The following is a 17,703-nucleotide window of genomic DNA, read 5'->3' as shown; positions in this document are numbered from 1 at the left end:
GTCCCCCGGCGGGGCCCCCCCGGCCCCGCCGCTCCCCGCCATGGCCCGCCCGGGGGTCCCGGCCCGGGGGTCCCGCCCGGGGGTCCCGGCCCGGCCCCGCCGCTCACGGGGAGCGCTCGGCCCCGGGCCCCGCCGAACCGGCGCGGCCTCGCCGCTCCTTCTGGGAGTTGTAGTTCCGCCCTGGCCGTCTCCGCCGCCATTCCCACGGAAGCTTCCGGCGCTTGAACTACAACTCCCATCATACCGCGGGGGTCGCGCTGAGCGCTCGCTGATTGGTCGTTCCCCCCCGAGCTGAGAAGCGCTACCCGGAAGCGGCGGTGGCGGTTGCCATGGAGACCGCGGCCTAGCGGGCGCCGCCATGTCCTTTAAGCGCGACGAGAGCGACCCGGGGCCGCTCGGGGCGCTGCAGGTGGGGCCGGCACCCCCGCGACCCCCCGGGACCCCTCCCCGGGCACCCCCCGGGCACCCCCGGCAGCGCCAAGCCCAGCCCCGGCCTCCCCCGCCACCCCCGGGCCGCGGCCTGAGCCCCGCGGGTCCCCTGAGGCCTTCCCCGGGTCCCCTCGAGGTCCCCCCAACCCTTCCCCCGGTCCCTTTGTGTCCCCTCACCCTCTCCGGGGTGTCCCCAACCCTTTCCTGAACCTCCCGGGACCCCCAACTCTTCCCTGGGTCCCTTTGTGTCCCCTCAGTCCCCTCCAGGTCCCCCGGGTCCTGCCCCGGCCCCACTTTGTCCCCTCAGCCCTTCCCAGGGCTGTCCCCAGGGCGGCTCTGCCACGGGGGCCGGTGTGGGGACAGTGTGGGGACAGTGTGGGGACAGCGTGGGGACAGTGTGGGGACAGTGTGGGCCCGGTTTGGGGACAGCGTGAGCCCAGTTTGGGGACAGTGTGGGGACAGTGTGGGGACAGCGTGGGGACAGGAGGTGACGTGGGTGGCCCGCTGTCCCAGAGGCGCCGCGTGGCCGAGCTGCTGGCCAGCGCCATCCCCGAGGACGAGGCGCTGCTGCTGCGCGATGGCAGGTGAGGCTGCCCCGCTGTCCCCGCTGTCCCCAGCCGTGCCCCGCTGTCCCCCGGTGTCCCCCAGTGTCCCCTGTGCCGTCCCCAGGCTGGCGTGCTCGCTGTGTCCCCAGCGGCCCGTGTGTGACACCCTGCAGACGCTGCTGCTGCACAGGGCGGGCAGGAAGCACCTGGACGGTGAGAGGGGTGTCCCTGTCCCCTGGGATGTCACCTGCCGTGTCACCCCGGCTGTCCCCTGGGATGTCACCTGCTGTGTCACCTGGGCTGTCCCCGTCCCCTGGGATGTCACCTGCCGTGTCCCCTGGGCTGTCCCTGTCCCCTGGGATGTCCCCTGCCGTGTCACCTTGGCTGTCTCCGTGTCCCCTGCCATGTCACCCAGGCTGTCCCTGTCCCCTGGGATGTCCCCTGCCGTGTCACCTTGGCTGTCTCCGTGTCCCCTGCCATGTCACCCAGGCTGTCCCTGTCCCCTGGGATGTCCCCTGCCGTGTCACCTTGGCTGTCTCCGTGTCCCCTGCCATGTCACCCAGGCTGTCCCTGTCCCCTGGGATGTCACCTGGGCTGTCCCCGTCCCCTGGGAGGTCACCCCGGCTGTCCCTGTCCCCTGCCATGTCACCTGGGCTGTCCCTGTCCCCTGCCATGTCACCCAGGCTGTCCCTGTGCCCTGGGATGTCACCTGCCGTGTCACCTTGGCTGTCTCCGTGTCCCCTGCCGTGTCACCCAGGCTGTCCCTGTCCCATGGGATGTCACCTGCCGTGTCACCTTGGCTGTCCCTGTCCCCTGGGATGTCACCTGGGCTGTCCCCGTGTCCCTTGGGATGTCACCTGCCATGTCACCCAGGCTGTCCCTGTCCCCTGGGAGGTCACCTGCCGTGTCACCTGGGCTGTCCCTGCTTTACCTGTACTGTCCCCTCACCCCGTCCCTGTCCCCTCACCCTGTCACATGCCTCCTGTTCCCATTTCCTTGTCCCCCTCACCATGTCCCCTGTCCCCTGTCCCGTCCCTCACGTGTCCTGGCCCTGTCCTGTCCCTGTCCCGTCCCTCACGTGTCCTGGCCCTGGCCTGTCCCTGTCCTGTCCCCCACGGGTCCCTGTCCCTGTCCCTGCCCCGTCCCTCACGTGTCCTGGCCCTGGCCTGTCCCTGTCCTGTCCCCCACGTGTCCCTGTTCTGTCCCTGTCCCTGTCCTGTCCCCCACGTGTCCCTGTCCCTGTCCCGTCCCTCACGTGTCCTGGCCCTGTCCTGTCCCTGTCCTGTCCCTCACGTGTCCCTGTCCCCGTGTTGCAGCCCTGCAGCGTTCCTTCGGGCGGCGCCGCTGTCCCCAGGTGGCCCCGCAGGGACCCCAGGTGACCCTGGGCGTGGCGCCAGCTGTGCAGGTGGGCGTGGCCCCAGGGTGTGACACCAAATGGGCGTGGTCTCAATGTGTGTGACACCAAATGGGCGGGGTCTCTGTGGGTGTGACACCAAATGGGCGGGGTCTCCGTGGGTGTGACACCAAACGGGCGGGGTCTCTGTGGGTGTGGTTCGATGTGGGTGTGGTCTCCATGGGTGTGTCCATGGGAGGGCATGGTCTCTATGGGTGTGGTCTTTGGGTGTGGTTCATGTGGGTGTGGTCTCTGTGGGTGTGGCTTGTATGGGTGTGTTCTATGTGGGTGTGGTCTCCAAGTGGGTGGGGCCCCATGGTGTCTCCCAAGTGGGTGTGGCCTATGTGGGTGTTGTCCTGGGTGGGTGTGGCCTATGTGGGTGTGTGGTTCCCATGGGGGCGTGGCCTCTGGGCATGGCCTGGCTGGATGTGCTGTGTGGGGGCGTGGCCTCGGTGGGCGTGGCCTCAGGGGCGTGTCGCGCAGGCGCCGCTGCTGGCCCGGACGCGCCGGCTGGCCCGGAGCGCGCTGCTGAGAGCGGCCCCGTACAGCAGCTGCTGCCGCAGAGCCACGTGAGGGAAACGGAAAATGGGGAAATGGGGAAAACGGGGGAAATGGGGGGAAATGGGGAAAAACGGGGGAAAATGGGGAAATATGCAGGGAAAATGGGGGGATATTAGGGGGGAAATGGGGAGAGAAAAGGGGGAAATGGGGGGAAAACAGGGGGAATGGGGGAACAGGAAAATGGGAAGAAATGGAGGAAAACTGGGGAAAACTGGGGAAAGAGGGAAAATGGGGGGAAACAGGGGAAACAGGAAAATGGGGGAAACGGGCAAAAGATGGGGAAAGATGGGAAGGAAAGAGGGACAAAAAGGGAGAAGATGGGAAAGGAGCTCAGGGACACCAGGGAAAGTTCTGGGATTCCCAGGAAAGGGAATGTTTTGGGATTCACACCCTCTCCCTTCCCCCTCCCAGGACGAAGGGCAGCAGCTCCCGGGCCGGGATCCCCGGGATGATCCCAAAAAATTCCCAGATGCTGCCGGAGCCGTCCCGGAACCCCGGAATTCCCGGGAATCCCGAAACCGCCGGGCCCACACACACAGAGGGTGAGACCCCGCCCCTGCCAGGGGGTTTTCCCGGGAATTGCCCATTCCCGGAATTCCCAGCAGCCCCGTCCTCGCTCCCCCAGGCGTTCCCAAGGACAGGAAACGGGGAAGGAAAGGAAATTCCCGAAGTTCCGAGGGGCCGGAAGGAAATTCCCGAAGCTCCGAGGGGCCGAGCCCGGAGCGGCTGCGGATCCTGCGGCACCACCTGCACCTGCGCAGGTGGGTGGGGATCTGGGAATTCTGGGAAAAAACCCCAAAAGTATCCCCCAAAAAATCCCCCAAAGTATCCCAAAAATATCCCCTAGAATCCAAAAAAAACCCAAAAGCCCCCAAAACCCAAAGAAACCCCTCAAAAAATCCCCCAAATACCCCAGAAACCCCCCGAGGTGCCAGCGAATCCCTTTCCCTGTGTCCCAGCCGGGGCTGGCTCCAGGATCCCGCTGGGAATTGGGTGAAGGACGGCAACGCCGAGTTCGACTCCGACGAGGAGGAGCCGCCACCACTGCCACCAGCCTGACACCTGTCCCTGTCCCCAAGTGTCCCCAAGAGTCCCCGAGAGTCCCCGAGAGTCCTCAGGGCCCCGGGAATAAAGTGGGAATTTTTTGGGACCATTTTTCCACTTTATTCCCTTTATTCCTGAGCTCGGTGCGGGCACAGAGGAAATTTTTAGGATTTCTTCTGTTGGCGACCTGGGGGCAGAGAAAAGTGGGGGTCAGAGGTGGGACCCCAAAGTCCCGCCCCTGGTGACACCTGGGGACATTCAGGAGCTCGCTCCAAGCTCTGGGACCCCCAGGTGGCACCTGGGGACCCTTGGGGACACTCCCAGAGCTCCTTTTAAGGTGGCTTCACCTCTGGGACACCCCAAATCCACCCTTGGTGACCCCTGGGGACACTCAGGGGTTCATTGTGAGCTGGGGACAGCTCTGGGTGAGCCCTGCCACCTGGAGCCCCTGGCGGTGACGCCGGGCTGGCCCTGGGGACCCTGGGGACCCTGGGGACACTCACGGAGCTCGTTGTTGCGGGTGAGGGCGGCGGCGGCGCGCGCCCGCGGGCCCTGCAGGGTGAAGGTGTAACCAAAGCGCAGCAGGGACGGGCACTGCTCCAGCGTGGCTGCCATGGCCATCTCCACCGTGTCCCCCAGGCGCTGGCACTGCGGGGACAGCGGGGACACCGTCAGTGTCACTGCCACCCCCCCCCAGGCGCTGGCACTGCGGGGACAGCGGGGACAGCATCAGTGTCACTGCCACACCCCCCAGGCGCTGGCACTGCGGGGACAGCGTCAGTGTCACTGCCACACCCCCCAGGCGCTGCGGGGACAGCGGGGACACCGTCAGTGTCACTGCCGCACCCCCCAGGCGCTGGCACTGCGGGGACAGCGGGGACAGCATCAGTGTCACTGCCACACCCCCCAGGCGCTGGCACTGCGGGGACACCGTCAGTGTCACTGTCACATCCTCATCTCCACCGTGTCCCCCAGGCGCTGGCACTGCGGGGACAGCGGGGACACCGTCGGTGTCACTGTCACACCCCCCAGGCGCTGGCACTGCGGGGACATTGTCAGTGTCACTGCCACACCCCCCCAGGCGCTGGCACTGCAGGGACAGCAGGGACACCGTCAGTGTCACTGTCACACCCTCATCTCCACGTGTCCCCTAGGCGCTGGCACTGCGGGGACAGGTGGGACACCGTCAGTGTCACTGCCACACCCCCATCTCCACCGTGCCCCCAGGCGCTGGCACTGCGGGACTGGAGACAGTCAGGTCACTGTCACCTCCCCTGGTATCCCTGTCCCTGCTGTCCCCACTGTCCCCGCTGTCACCTGGTTGTCCACGCGGATCTCGCTCAGCGTGGGGCAGTGGCCGATGGCCGCCAGCAGCCGCAGCATTCCCGCGCTGGTGATGAAGTTGGACTCGAGGTTGAGGCTCTGCAGGCTCTGGTTCTGCTCCAGCATCTCGGCCACCGCCTGGGGACACCGCAGTGGCACCAGAGTGACACCAAAGTGGCACCACAGTGGCACCAAAGTGGCATCAAAGTGGCACCAAAGTGGCATCAAAGTGGCACCTCAGTGGCACTGTGGGGACACCGCCTTTGGTGTCCCAGGGATGGGTGGACAGGTGGGGGAGGTGGACTCATGGGGACATTTGGGGACCTTTGGGGACACTGGGGGACTCACGTTGGCCACCAGGTCGTTGCTGCGCGTGGCCACCAGGCTGAGGCTGCGCACGTGGGTGTTGGTCTTGATGGCCTCGCAGATGGCCTCCAGCGTGGGGACAGGGATGTCCTGGGGACAGTCGGGGACACGGGGTCACCCAGGAGCCAGGGATGTCCCCAGGGGGGACAGGGATGTCCTGGGGACAGTCACTGGGGTCACCCAGGGGCCGGGGATGTCCCCAGGGGGCTCAGGGATGTCCTGGGGACACGGAGTCACCCAGGGGCCGGGGATGTCCCCAGGGGGCTCAGGGACAGGGATGTCCTGGGGACAGTCGGGGACACGGGGTCACCCAGGGGCCGGGGTGGGACCTGGCACCGTGGGGACATGCTGGGGACAGGGGCCACCCCTTGGGTGCCAGCTTCAGCCGAGCCGAGGGTGGCACAGCCCCCCGGGCGCGGTGTCACCTTGATGTTGTTGAGGTTGACGTCGTGCAGCGCGGGGTCGTTGTCCTGCAGCCGCCGCAGCGTCTCGGCCACGTCCGTGGGGTTCGGGGGCTCGTCCGGCACCGGCCGGTACCGGTCCGGCTGCACCACGCCTGCGACAGCGTGGGGACAGCGTGGGGACACACGAGTTTGTCCCCAGATGCTGCCCCAACCACCCCGTGGCAGCTCTTGTCCCCCTGTCCCTGTGTCCCTTTGTCGCTCACTGTGGATTCCCAGGCTCCGTCCCCGTCCCGCTGTCACTCACTGTTGATGCCCTCGGTGTTGCAGATGTTCCCGCTGCAGATGGCATCGTAGTACTGCTTGTTGCTCATCAGCGTGTACATGCCCAGGATGGCTGCGGGGACAGCGGGGTGGCACTGGGGACGTCGGGGGCACGGGGGACGCAGGGCACGCAGGACCCTGCTGTCCCCCCGGGGAGGTGGCACTGGGAGCTGAAGGTGGGGTCGGAGCTGCTTTGATGGAGGGGACACAGAGGGTGAGGGGGGACCGAGTGTGACAATGTGGGACAGTGAGTGTGACAATATGGTACAGTTAGTGTGACACTGTGGGACAATGTGTGTGACACTGGGGTGTGTGACAGTGACACAGAGACACCGTGTGACACTCAGGTGTGTGACAGCGACGCAAGGACGGGTGTGCCGTGCTGGCCTGGTGCTCGGTGTCCCTCCCCAGGTGACAGTGACACCGTGTGACACCCTTGGGGACAGCGTTACCCTCGGCCAAGGCCCTTCCTGGTGCCGCTCCCGGCCCCGCGGGGATCCCGGCCTGTGCAGAGCCCGGCCTCGTTCCCATCCCGTGGGAACCCCATGGGAACCCCATGGAGATCCCATCCCACCCTCATCAGATCCCAATCCCATGGGAACCCCCTGGAGACCCCATGGAAACACCATGGGAACCCCATGGGAACCCCATGGGAACCCCATGGAGATCCCACCCCAGCCCATCAGATCCCAATCCCACGGAAACCCCACCCCAACCCCATCCTTTACAAATCCCACCCCATTCCAACCCCATCCATGTCCCCATTCCCATCCCATTCCTGATCCCATCCCGATCCCATCCCGACCCCGCTGTCCCCACCCACCGGCGATGTCGCCCATCTCGGCCCCATTCCCATCACAATCCCCATCCCAATCCCATCCCATTCCTATTCCCATTCCATCCCCATCCCATCCCGTTCCCGATCCCAACCCGGCCCCCCTGTCCCCGCTGTCCCCCCCCCCCGGCGATGTCGCACATCTCGGCCTCGGTGGCGTTGGCCAGCGCCTCCTCCAGCTCCGGCTCCAGCGTCACCTGCTCCTCCCGCGGCAGCGCCGGCGCCGCCGCCTTGGGGACAAACGGCTTCCCTGGGGACAGGGACAGGGTCACAGGCGGCACGGGGACATGGGGACACCGGGCACGGGGACAGACGGCTTCCCTGGGGACAGGGGACACGGGACAAACGGCTTCAGGTGGCATCATCGGGGTGGCCTCGCTGAGGCTGGCACTGCTGTCGCTGGGTTGTGACCATCCCGGGGCTGGCACTGCTGTCCCCGGGGGTGACACTGCCAGGGCTGGTGGCCGTGCCCGGGGCTGGCGGGGGCCCAGCTCGCCCAGGACACCCGAGCCGCTGGCGAGGCCGAGCTAAATATACCCGAGCCCGGGGGCCCGGTCCCCTCCGTGTCACCGGGCTGTCCCACCCTCATCAGATCCCAATCCCATGGGAACCCCCTGGAGACCCCATGGAAACACCATGGGAACCCCATGGGAACCCCATGGGAACCCCATGGGAACCCCATGGGAACCCCATGGGAACCCCATGGGAACCCCATGGGAACCCCATGGGAACCCCATGGGAACCCCATGGGAACCCCATGGGAACCCCATGGGAACCCCATGGGAACCCCATGGGAACCCCATGGGAACCCCATGGGAACCCCATGGGAACCCCATGGGAACCCCATGGGAACCCCATGGAGATCCCATCCCACCCTCATCAGATCCCAATCCCATGGGAACCCCCTGGAGACCCCATGGAAACACCATGGGAACCCCATGGGAACCCCATGGGAACCCCATGGAGATCCCACCCCAGCCCATCAGATCCCAATCCCACGGAAACCCCACCCCAACCCCATCCTTTACAAATCCCACCCCATTCCAACCCCATCCATGTCCCCATTCCCATCCCATTCCTGATCCCATCCCGATCCCATCCCGACCCCGCTGTCCCCACCCACCGGCGATGTCGCCCATCTCGGCCCCATTCCCATCACAATCCCCATCCCAATCCCATCCCATTCCTATTCCCATTCCATCCCCATCCCATCCCGTTCCCGATCCCATCCCGGCCCCGCTGTCCCCGCTGTCCCCCCCCACCGGCGATGTCGCACATCTCGGCCTCGGTGGCGTTGGCCAGCGCCTCCTCCAGCTCCGGCTCCAGCGTCACCTGCTCCTCCCGCGGCAGCGCCGGCGCCGCCGCCTTGGGGACAAACGGCTTCCCTGGGGACAGGGACAGGGTCACAGGCGGCACGGGGACATGGGGACACCGGGCACGGGGACAGACGGCTTCCCTGGGGACAGGGGACACGGGACAAACGGCTTCAGGTGGCATCATCGGGGTGGCCTCGCTGAGGCTGGCACTGCTGTCGCTGGGTTGTGACCATCCCGGGGCTGGCACTGCTGTCCCCGGGGGTGACACTGCCAGGGCTGGTGGCCGTGCCCGGGGCTGGCGGGGGCCCAGCTCGCCCAGGACACCCGAGCCGCTGGCGAGGCCGAGCTAAATATACCCGAGCCCGGGGGCCCGGTCCCCTCCGTGTCACCGGGCTGTCCCCAGCCCCTGGCCAGCCTGTCCCCGCGCTGTCCCCGCGCTGTCCCCGCTGTCCCCAGACCTTTTTTCTCGCCGGTGAAGGGCACGAGGTCCTGGCGCTCCTCGGCCTCCAGCGCCTGCCGCTCCAGGTGCTGCAGGAGCGCGTCCCGGTCCAGGGGTCCCGTGGGGCTCTTGTGGGTCTGGTCGCGCTGGCGCAGCCCCGCGGGCAGCAGCACGTTCTGGGGACAGCGCCCGTGTCACCTGCTGTCCCCGCGGGCAGCAGCACGTTCTGGGGACAGCGCCCGTGTCACCTGCTGTCCCCGCGGCCGCCCGCCCGTGCCCACCTCGGGGTCCATCTCGGCCAGCTCGGCGTCCAGCTGCGCCAGCTCCTCCGGGGACAGCTCCTGCAGGATCTTGTCCTCGTCGATGTCGCGGTACTTCTCCAGCTCCTGCCGGTACGGCGTCATGGCCGCGGGGACCTGGGGACAGCGCGGCGACAGCGGGGTGGCACCAATGGGGACAGCGCGGGACACGGGGGGACACGGGGAGGACCCCTTGGTGCCAGCACTGGCGAGCTCGGGGGACACAGGGGGACACAGGGGGACAGGGGGGACCTGGCCGTGCCACCCTCTGCGGGGACAGCGCCTGGGGACACCGAGCACACCCCAGAAGTTGTCCCCAACCTTTGTCACCTCCAGGGTCACATCTCGCTCCTGCCTCGCCCCCAATTCCAGCGTCCCCCCCAAATTCCGTCCCCGCCGGGGGTGACAGGAGGCACAAACCGCGCGTCCCCAAATGTCGCGACCCCGCAAGCGGCGCTCCGCGGTGTCCCCAGAGCGGGGGTGGGGACACACCTGCCCGCCGCACCCCCCCCGGGGCGTGGGAATTCCTTTGGGAAGCGGCTCCGGGATCCCCAGAATCCCAAATTTCTGTGTCGGGAGGGGGGAGGGGGAGGTGACAGCGCGGGGACAGCGCGGGGACAGCGGGGCCGTACCTGGGGCCGATCCCGAGCGCCGGGGCTGATCCCGCGGCCGATCCTAAAGCTCGGCGGGGGGGATCCCACAGCCGGTCCCAAACGGCGGGGCCGATCCCAAAGGCGATCCCAAAGGCGATCCCAAAAGCCGGGGCCGGTGCCGCAGCTCTGGGGCCGCGCGGGGCATGAGATCAGCGCTTTATTCGGGCCCGGAGGGGCGGATCCGTGCCCCGGCCCTTATCGGGAACGGGGGGGCCCCGCCCGGCCCCGCGGGGCCCGCCGACCCCAAAAACCGCCGGGGGAAAAGAGAGAGCGGATCCTCCCCCAATCCTATAAACCCTGCAAAGCCCCGACCCCAAAAACCGCCGGGGGAAAAGAGAGAGCGGATCCTTCCTAATCCTACAAACCCTGCAAAGCCCCGACCCCAAAAACCGCCGGGGGAAAAGAGAGAGCGGATCCTCCCCTAATCCTACAAACCCTGCAAAGCCCCGACCCCAAAAACCGCCGGGGGAAAAGAGAGAGCGGATCCTTCCCCAATCCTACAAACCCTACAAAGCCCGACCCCAAAAACCGCCGGGGGAAAAGAGAGCGGATCCTTCCCTAATCCTACAAACCCTGCAAAGCCCCGACCCCAAAAACCGCCGGGGGAAAAGAGAGCGGATCCTTCCCTAATCCTACAAACCCTGCAAAGCCCCGACCCCAAAAACCACCGGGGGAAAGGGGGACACGGGGACAGGTGAGGGGGGCACGGAGCCTTCCCAAATCCCACCAACCCTACAAAGCTCAGGGCGGGTTTGGCCCCACAAGTCCCGAATTCGGGGGGTGAAGGGGATTTGGACCCCCCTCAAATAGGGTTTGGGGGAGCAGGGAATGAGTTTTGTAGGATCTTCTGGAAAAGGGAAACCCATAAACTTTATTTGAGGCTGTTCTGGAGAAAGGAACCCCATATTATTGTAGGGTCTTCTGGAAAACAATGGCTCCATGAACCTTATTTATTGTAGGATTTCTTGGGAAAAGGGCTCCCACCCCATTTTTTGGGTAGGATTTCTGGAAAAGGGTTCTGCAAACCTCTTTATTTATTGTAGGATCTCCTGGAAAAAGGGGCTCCCACAACCCCACACAAACCAACCCCCAGTTCAACTTTATTCTCTCCTCCACACCCCTGGTGAACAGTGACCCCAAAAAAACATCCCTCACATGGGTGATCCCATATCCCTAAATGCCAAATCCCAACATCCCAGCACCCCCAAATCCTGGGATTTCAGGCACTGCCAATGCTTTGGGAGGAGCCCCTCAACAAAACCATCACCTCTGTCCATCCCAAGAACCCGACACCCCAAATCCCAAATCCCAGATCCGGGATCTCGGGCGCTGGGGACGCTCTGCTCGATGATGATTTTCTGCTCTTTTGGAAGGACATTCCCACACCCCAAATCCCAAATCCCAGCTCCCAGCCTCTGAGAACGCTCTGTCTGATGGTGACTTTCTGCTGTTTTGGGAAGGACATTCCCACACCCCAAATCCCAGCTCCCGTGTCTCAGGCGCTGGGGACGCTCTGCTTGATGATGATTCTCTGCTCTTTCGGAAAGGACATTCCCACACCCCAAATCCCAGATCCCAAATCCCAAATCCCAGATCCCAGATCCCAGCCCCTGAGAACGCTCTGTCTGATGGTGACTTTCTGCTGTTTTGGGAAGGACATTCCCACACCCCAAATCCCAAATCCCAGATCCGGGATCTCGGGCACTGGGGATGCTTTGCTCGATGATGATTTTCTGCTCTTTTGGAAGGGCATTCCCACACCCCAAATCCCAGCTCCCAGATCCCATGTCCCAGGCGCTGGGGACGCTCTGCTTGATGACGATTTTCTGCTCTTTTGGGAAGGACATTCCAATACCCCAACACTCCGTACCCCAACACCCCAAATCCCAGCTCCCAGATCCCATGTCCCAGGCGCTGGGGACGCTCTGCTCGATGACGATTTTCCGCTGTTTTTGGAAGGACATTCCCACACCCCAAATCCCAAATCCCAGATCCCAGATCCCAGCCCCTGAGAACGCTCTGTCTGATGGTGACTTTCTGCTGTTTTGGGAAGGACATTCCCACACCCCAAATCCCAGCTCCCAACTCCCAGGTGTCAGGCACTGGGGATGCTCTGCTTGATGACGATCTTCTGCTCTTTTGGGGAGGATGCAGAGTCCGGTGGCTCCCATATCCCAATGCCCCAAGACCCCAAATCCCAAATCCCAGCTCTCAGGCGCTGGGGACGCTCTGCTCGATGACGATTTTCCGCTGTTTTGGGAAGGACATTCCCACACCCCAAATCCCAGCTCCCAGATCCCATGTCCCAGGCACTGCGGACGCTCTGCTCGATGACGATTTTCCGCTGTTTTGGGAAGGACATTCCCACACCCCAAATCCCAGCTCCCAGATCCCATGTCCCAGGCACTGCGGACGCTCTGCTCGATGACGATTTTCCGCTGTTTTGGGAAGGACATTCCCACACCCCAAATCCCAGCTCCCAGATCCCATGTCCCAGGCACTGCGGACGCTCTGCTCGATGACGATTTTCCGCTGTTTTGGGAAGGACATTCCCACACCCCAAATCCCAGCTCCCAGATCCCATGTCCCAGGCGCTGGGGACGCTCTGCTCGATGACGATTTTCCGCTGCCAAATCCCAGCTCTCAGGCGCTGGGGACGCTCTGTCTGATGGTGATTTTCTGCTGTTGTGGGAAGGACACTGCCACACCCCAAGGCGCAGATCCCAAATCCCAAATCCCAGCTCCCGTGTCTCAGGCGCTGGGGACGCTCTGCTTGATGACGATTCTCCGCTCTTTCGGAAAGGACATTCCCACACCCCAAATCCCAAATCCCAGCTCCCAGGCTCTGAGAACACTCTGCTCGATGACGATTTTCCGCTCTTTCAGAAAGGACATTCCCACACCCCAAATCCCAGATCCCAAATCCCAAATCCCAGCTCCCAGGCGCTGGGGACGCTCTGTCTGATGGTGATTTTCTGCTGTTTTGGGAAGGACACTCCCACACCCCAAATCCCAGATCCCAACTCCCATGTCCCAGGCTCTGAGAACGCTCTGCCCAATGACGATTTTCTGCTCTTTCAGAAAGGACATTCCAATACCCCAACACTACACACCCCAAATCCCAATCCCAGCTCCCAGCTCCCGTGTCTCAGGCGCTGGGGACGCTCTGCTCGATGACGATTTCTCTTTCGGAAAGGACATTCCCACACCCCAAATCCCAGATCCCAAATCCCAGATCTCAGGCTCTGAGAATGCTCTGCTCGATGACGATTTCTCTTTCGGAAAGGACATTCCCACACCCCAAATCCCAAATCCCAACTTCCAGGCTCTGAGAACGCTCTGCTCAATGACGATTTTCCACTGTTTTGGGGGGGCTGTCCCCGGCCCCGGCGGCGGCGGCGGCGGCGCTGGGCAGCCCGTGGGCCGTGACGTACTTGCGGTAGGCCTCGCGGATGATGCGGAAGGCGCGGGCGTTGGAGTAGGGGATGTCGGTGATGGGGTCGCGGTAGAGCGCCGGTTTGTGCGTGACGGGGCACAGCTCCCGCACCGGCAGCCGCGGCGCCTTGGCCCGCGGGAAGCAGCGCTCGAAGGTGGCGTCGTCGCTGAAGGAGATGAAGGTGCGCGAGCACTTCCCCGGCGACGGCGGCCGCGCCTCGGGGCCCAGCCTGCAACGGGACGCGGCGGGGTGGGAACGGGGCCGGCGTGCCCCCCCCGGGGCGTGGGGCGGGCAAAAGGTGGGACTGCAAAGGGTCTGGGGGCTCAAAGGGTGCGGCCGCGACGGGGGGTTTGGGGTTGGTGGTGGTGCCAGAGAACTGCGGCTCCCATGGGATTTCGGATCCCAAAAGCTGTGACTCCACTGGGATTTGGGATCCCAAAAGCTGTGACTCCACTGGGATTTGGGTAACCAAAAGCTGTGACTCCACTGGGATATGGGATCCCAAAAGCTGTGCAGGCGCTGGGGACGCTCTGCTTGATGACGATTTTCTGCTCTTTTGGGAAGGACATTCCAATACCCCAACACTCCGTACCCCAACACCCCAAATCCCAGCTCCCAGATCCCATGTCCCAGGCGCTGGGGACGCTCTGCTCGATGACGATTTCTCTTTCGGAAAGGACGCTCCCACACCCCAAATCCCAGCTCCCAGCTCCCATGTCTCAGGCGCTGGGGACGCTCTGCTTGATGACGATTTTCCGCTCTTTTGGGAAGGACATTCCAATACCTCAACACTCCGTACCCCAACACCCCAGATCCCAGATCCCAAATCCCAGGCTCTGAGAACGCTCTGCTCGATGACGATTTTCCACTGTTTTTGGAAAGGACATTCCCACACCCCAAATCCCAAATCCCAGCTCCCAGGCGCTGGGGACGCTCTGCTCGATGACGATTTCTCTTTCGGAAAGGACGCTCCCACACCCCAAATCCCAGATCCCAACGCGATTCCAAAGGGATTTGGGATCCCAAAAGATGTGACTCCATTGGGATTTGGGATCCCAAAAGCTGTGACTCCAGTAGGGGATTTGGGATCCCAAAAGCTGTGACTCCAGTAGGGGATTTGGGATCCCAAAAGCTGTGACTCCAGTAGGGGATTTGGGATCCCAAAAGCTGTGACTCCAGTAGGGGATTTGGGATCCCAAAAGCTGTGACTCCAATGGGGAATTTGGGGTTTGTGGTGGTGCCGAAAAGCTGCGATTCCAAAGGGATTTGGGGCCTCAAAAAACTGCTTCTCCAATATGGGATTTGGGATCGCCAAGGCGGAGCTCAAAATCTGCTTTTCCCGTGGGATTAGGGAGCTCAAAACATGCTTATTCCACGGGATTAAGGGGATCAAAACCTGCTTTTCCTGTGGGATTTGGGGGTTCCAAGGTGACGCCGCCAGGGTTGGGATTCAGTGCCCAAACCCACCCCCCAAAACCGGAATTCTGGGATTTGGGAATCCGCTGGCACTCACCCCTCCACGTCCACGGGGTCATCGCGGCCGGGCTCGGGCAGGAGGGGCATGGTCAGGGACCAGTACCGGATCACGGGGCCCACGATCTTCCTCTTCTTCTGCACCTGCTTCTTCTTGTCCGCCTCCAGCCGCTCGTAGTTCTCTGGGGGCGGGAATGGGGATGGGAATGGGGGCGGGAATGGGGGCAGGAATGGCTCAGCCCAGCACGGCGACTGCCAGCTCTGATCCTGGGATCCCTGTGCCATTCCCAGTGTCCCTGTGCCACTCCTGCTGTCCCTGTCCCAGCAGCCCAGCCCCATTCCTGATCCCAGTATCCCCTTCCTGTTCTCAGTATCCCCATTCCCATTATCTCATTCCCATTCCCAGTATCCCATTCCCATTATCTCATTCCCATTCCCAGTATCCCATTCCCAGTATCCCATTCCCATTCCCAGTGCCCCGTTCCCTCACCCAGGGAGCCCATTCCCAGTATCCCATTCCCATTCCCAGTATCCCATTCCCATTCCCAGTATCCCATTCCCATTCCCAGTATCCCATTCCCATTCCCAGTATCCCATTCCCATTCCCAGTATCCCATTCCCATTATCCCATTCCCATTCCCAGTATCCCATTCCCATTCCCAGTATCCCATTCCCATTCCCAGTATCCCATTCCCATTATCCCATTCCCATTCCCAGTATCCCATTCCCATTCCCAGTATCCCATTCCCATTATCTCATTCCCATTCCCAGTATCCCATTCCCATTCCCAGTATCCCATTCCCATTCCCAGTGCCCCGTTCCCTCACCCAGGGAGCGCAGGTTGATCTCCTCGGTGATCCTGGCCCTGTCCCAGCCCCGTTCCCATTCCCAGTATCCCATTCCCATTCCCAGTGCCCCGTTCCCTCACCCAGGGAGCGCAGGGTGATCTCCTCGGTGATCCTGGCCCTGTCCCAGCCCCGTTCCCATTCCCAGTATCCCATTCCCATGCCCAGTATCCCATTCCCATTCCCAGTATGCCATTCCCATTCCCAGTGCCCCGTTCCCTCACCCAGGGAGCGCAGGTTGATCTCCTCGGTGATCTTGGCCTCCTCCAGCAGCTCCTCCTGGGTCAGGGGCCGCTCGTAGCTGGTCCCTCCCTTCTTCCTCTTGGACTGCACCTGGCGCTCCTGGAGCCGCAGGAACGTCTGCCGGGTGTGCTCCGTGGTGGACTGGCGCATGTGCTTCCGGCCTGCGGAGAGACCAAGCGGCTGGAACCTGGGAATGCTCCCAGGGGACCCCCGGGACCCCGACCCCAGCCCCTGGAGAACCAGCAGCTCTCCCCTGGGATCCCACTCCCAGCTGGAATCACCAGGAGATCTCTCAGATCCTGTTCCCAACGCCTGGAGCACCAGGAGCTCCCTCAGAGGATCCCATTTCCAGCTGGGATCACCGAGACCCTGCTGCCACCCCCTTCAGCCCCATCCCCAGCCATCCCACCCCATCCCACCCCATTCCCATTCCCATTCCCATTCCCATTCCCATTCCCCCCCATTCCCATTCCCCCCCATTCCCATTCCCATCCCCACCCATCCCATCCCCAGCTGGGATCACCGAGACCCTGCTGCCACCCCCTTCAGCCCCATCCCCAGCCATCCCACCCCATCCCACCCCATTCCCATTCCCATTCCCATTCCCATTCCCATTCCCCCCCATTCCCATCCCACCCCATTCCCATCCCCATTCCCATTCCACCCCATTCCCATTCCCATTCCCATCCCCACACCATTCCCATTCCCCCCGTTCCCATTCCCGTTCCCATTCCCATTCCCATTCCCATCCCCCCCCATTCCCATTCCCATCCCCATCCCCATCCCCACCCCATCCCCATTCCCCCCCACTCACTGTCTCCCCCGTCCTCCTGCAGCTCCAGGGGCAGGCATTTCACCTCCCGCCCTTTCTGGGCTCCGCCCCGCGGCCCCTCCGCCTTCTTGGCCCGCAGGCTCTTGAGCGGCTCCTGCAGGAGGGACAGCGGCGGCTAGCGGCCCGGGAGGGACAGCGGCGGCGGCTAGCGGCCCGGGAGCCCCGGGGGTTGGGGTTTGTTTGGGGGTTTTTCCCCCCGGGAGGGGCTGGGTACCCGGTAGGCCTTGGTGAGCACGCGGCGGCGCCGCCGGGGCTCGGCCTCGTCCTGCTCCGAGCCCGGCTCGTCGCCCTCGTCGATGTCGAAGTCCGAGTCCACCTCGTCATCGCTGTCCGAGTGCTCGCCGCGGTACTCGTCATCCCCCGACTCCTGGAACGTCGGGAATGCCGGGAATGACGGGAATGCCGGGATCGGGAACACCGGGATCGCGCCCGGGGTCCCCGCGGGGCTCGTTGTGCCCGGACTCCGAGGGTAACATTGGGAATGTCGGGGATGTGGAATTGGGAACAAGGGAGTCCCACCGATGGGGAATGTCGGGGATGTGGAATTGGGAACCAGGGAGTCCCACCGAGCCCTGGGATGGGATTGTGGAGCAGGGAGTCCTGGGATGGGGAATGTCAGGAATACGGGATTATGGAGCAGGGAGTCCCACCGAGCCCTGGGATGGGGAATGTCGGGAATGTCGGGATTGTGGAGCAGGGAATCCCGGGATGGGGAATGTCAGGAATACGGGATTATGGAGCAGGGAGTCCCACCGAGCCCTGGGATGGGGAATGTCGGGAATGTCGGGATTGTGGAGCAGGGAATCCCGGGATGGGGAATGTCAGGAATACGGGATTGGGAACCCGGGAATCCCACCAAGCCCTGGGATGGGGAATGTCGGGATTGTGGAATTGGGAACCCGGGAATCCCACCGAGTCCCGGGATGGGGAATGTCGGGAATGTCGG

The 17,703-nt window shown here is 63.6% G+C and overlaps 3 protein-coding genes across 4 annotated transcripts in view; 1 reads left to right on the top strand and 2 right to left on the bottom strand.

Moving 5' to 3' along the window:
* The first annotated feature begins 235 nt into the window (after positions 1–235).
* On the top strand, positions 236–4,086 carry SCNM1 (sodium channel modifier 1). Of its 2 annotated transcripts, XM_041407701.1 has the most exons (8): positions 250–409; positions 943–1,013; positions 1,099–1,187; positions 2,291–2,379; positions 2,851–2,936; positions 3,340–3,470; positions 3,554–3,689; positions 3,888–4,086. In XM_041407701.1, the coding sequence occupies exons 1-8, from the start codon at positions 359–361 to the stop codon at positions 3,985–3,987; spliced, it is 753 nt and encodes a 250-aa protein (XP_041263635.1). In that variant the 5' UTR covers positions 250–358; the 3' UTR covers positions 3,988–4,086. The 2 variants fall into 2 exon arrangements, with proteins under 2 accessions (XP_041263636.1, XP_041263635.1); XM_041407702.1 differs by lacking the exon at positions 2,851–2,936 and having other exon boundaries at positions 236–409; positions 3,845–4,056.
* LOC121337561 (tropomodulin-4-like) lies at positions 4,069–10,085 on the bottom strand. The gene is made up of 10 exons (XM_041407703.1): positions 9,908–10,085; positions 9,258–9,392; positions 8,996–9,152; positions 8,484–8,606; positions 6,370–6,459; positions 6,087–6,217; positions 5,644–5,751; positions 5,290–5,433; positions 4,476–4,620; positions 4,069–4,159 (listed from the first exon to the last, which is right to left on the bottom strand). Exons 2-10 carry the CDS (start codon positions 9,378–9,380, stop codon positions 4,137–4,139), a joined length of 1,044 nt encoding a protein of 347 aa, XP_041263637.1. The 5' UTR covers positions 9,381–9,392; positions 9,908–10,085; the 3' UTR covers positions 4,069–4,136.
* Positions 10,086–13,271: 3,186 nt separating this feature from the next.
* Positions 13,272–17,703, bottom strand: part of VPS72 (vacuolar protein sorting 72 homolog) — a 5,364-nt gene continuing 932 nt past the window's right edge. The window contains exons 3-5 of the mRNA XM_041407705.1: positions 15,907–16,086; positions 14,878–15,019; positions 13,272–13,593 (exon numbers count right to left, since the gene is read on the bottom strand). Of these exons, the coding sequence (XP_041263639.1) occupies positions 13,272–13,593; positions 14,878–15,019; positions 15,907–16,086 (644 nt within the window). The remainder of the gene's footprint in view (positions 13,594–14,877; positions 15,020–15,906; positions 16,087–17,703) is intronic.

The sequence above is a fragment of the Onychostruthus taczanowskii genome, unplaced genomic scaffold (genome assembly GCF_017590055.1).
Source record: "Onychostruthus taczanowskii isolate IOZ18803 unplaced genomic scaffold, ASM1759005v1 scaffold279, whole genome shotgun sequence".
Taxonomy (NCBI): Eukaryota; Metazoa; Chordata; class Aves; order Passeriformes; family Passeridae; genus Onychostruthus; species Onychostruthus taczanowskii.
This window is presented reverse-complemented; position numbering and strand designations above follow the sequence as displayed.

Coding starts and splice junctions, on each gene's coding strand:
- LOC121337561 (XM_041407703.1), bottom strand. CDS start 9,380: ATGACGCCGTACCGGCAGGAGCTGGAGAAGTACCGCGACATCGACGAG. Junction 9,153..9,257: donor TGGCCGAGATGGACCCCGAG/GTGGGCACGGGC, acceptor CGCTGTCCCCAG/AACGTGCTGCTGCCCGCGGG. Junction 8,607..8,995: donor CTTCACCGGCGAGAAAAAAG/GTCTGGGGACAG, acceptor CCCTGTCCCCAG/GGAAGCCGTTTGTCCCCAAG.
- SCNM1 (XM_041407701.1), top strand. CDS start 359: ATGTCCTTTAAGCGCGACGAGAGCGACCCGGGGCCGCTCGGGGCGCTG. Junction 410..942: donor GGCCGCTCGGGGCGCTGCAG/GTGGGGCCGGCA, acceptor CCGCTGTCCCAG/AGGCGCCGCGTGGCCGAGCT. Junction 3,690..3,887: donor CACCACCTGCACCTGCGCAG/GTGGGTGGGGAT, acceptor CCTGTGTCCCAG/CCGGGGCTGGCTCCAGGATC.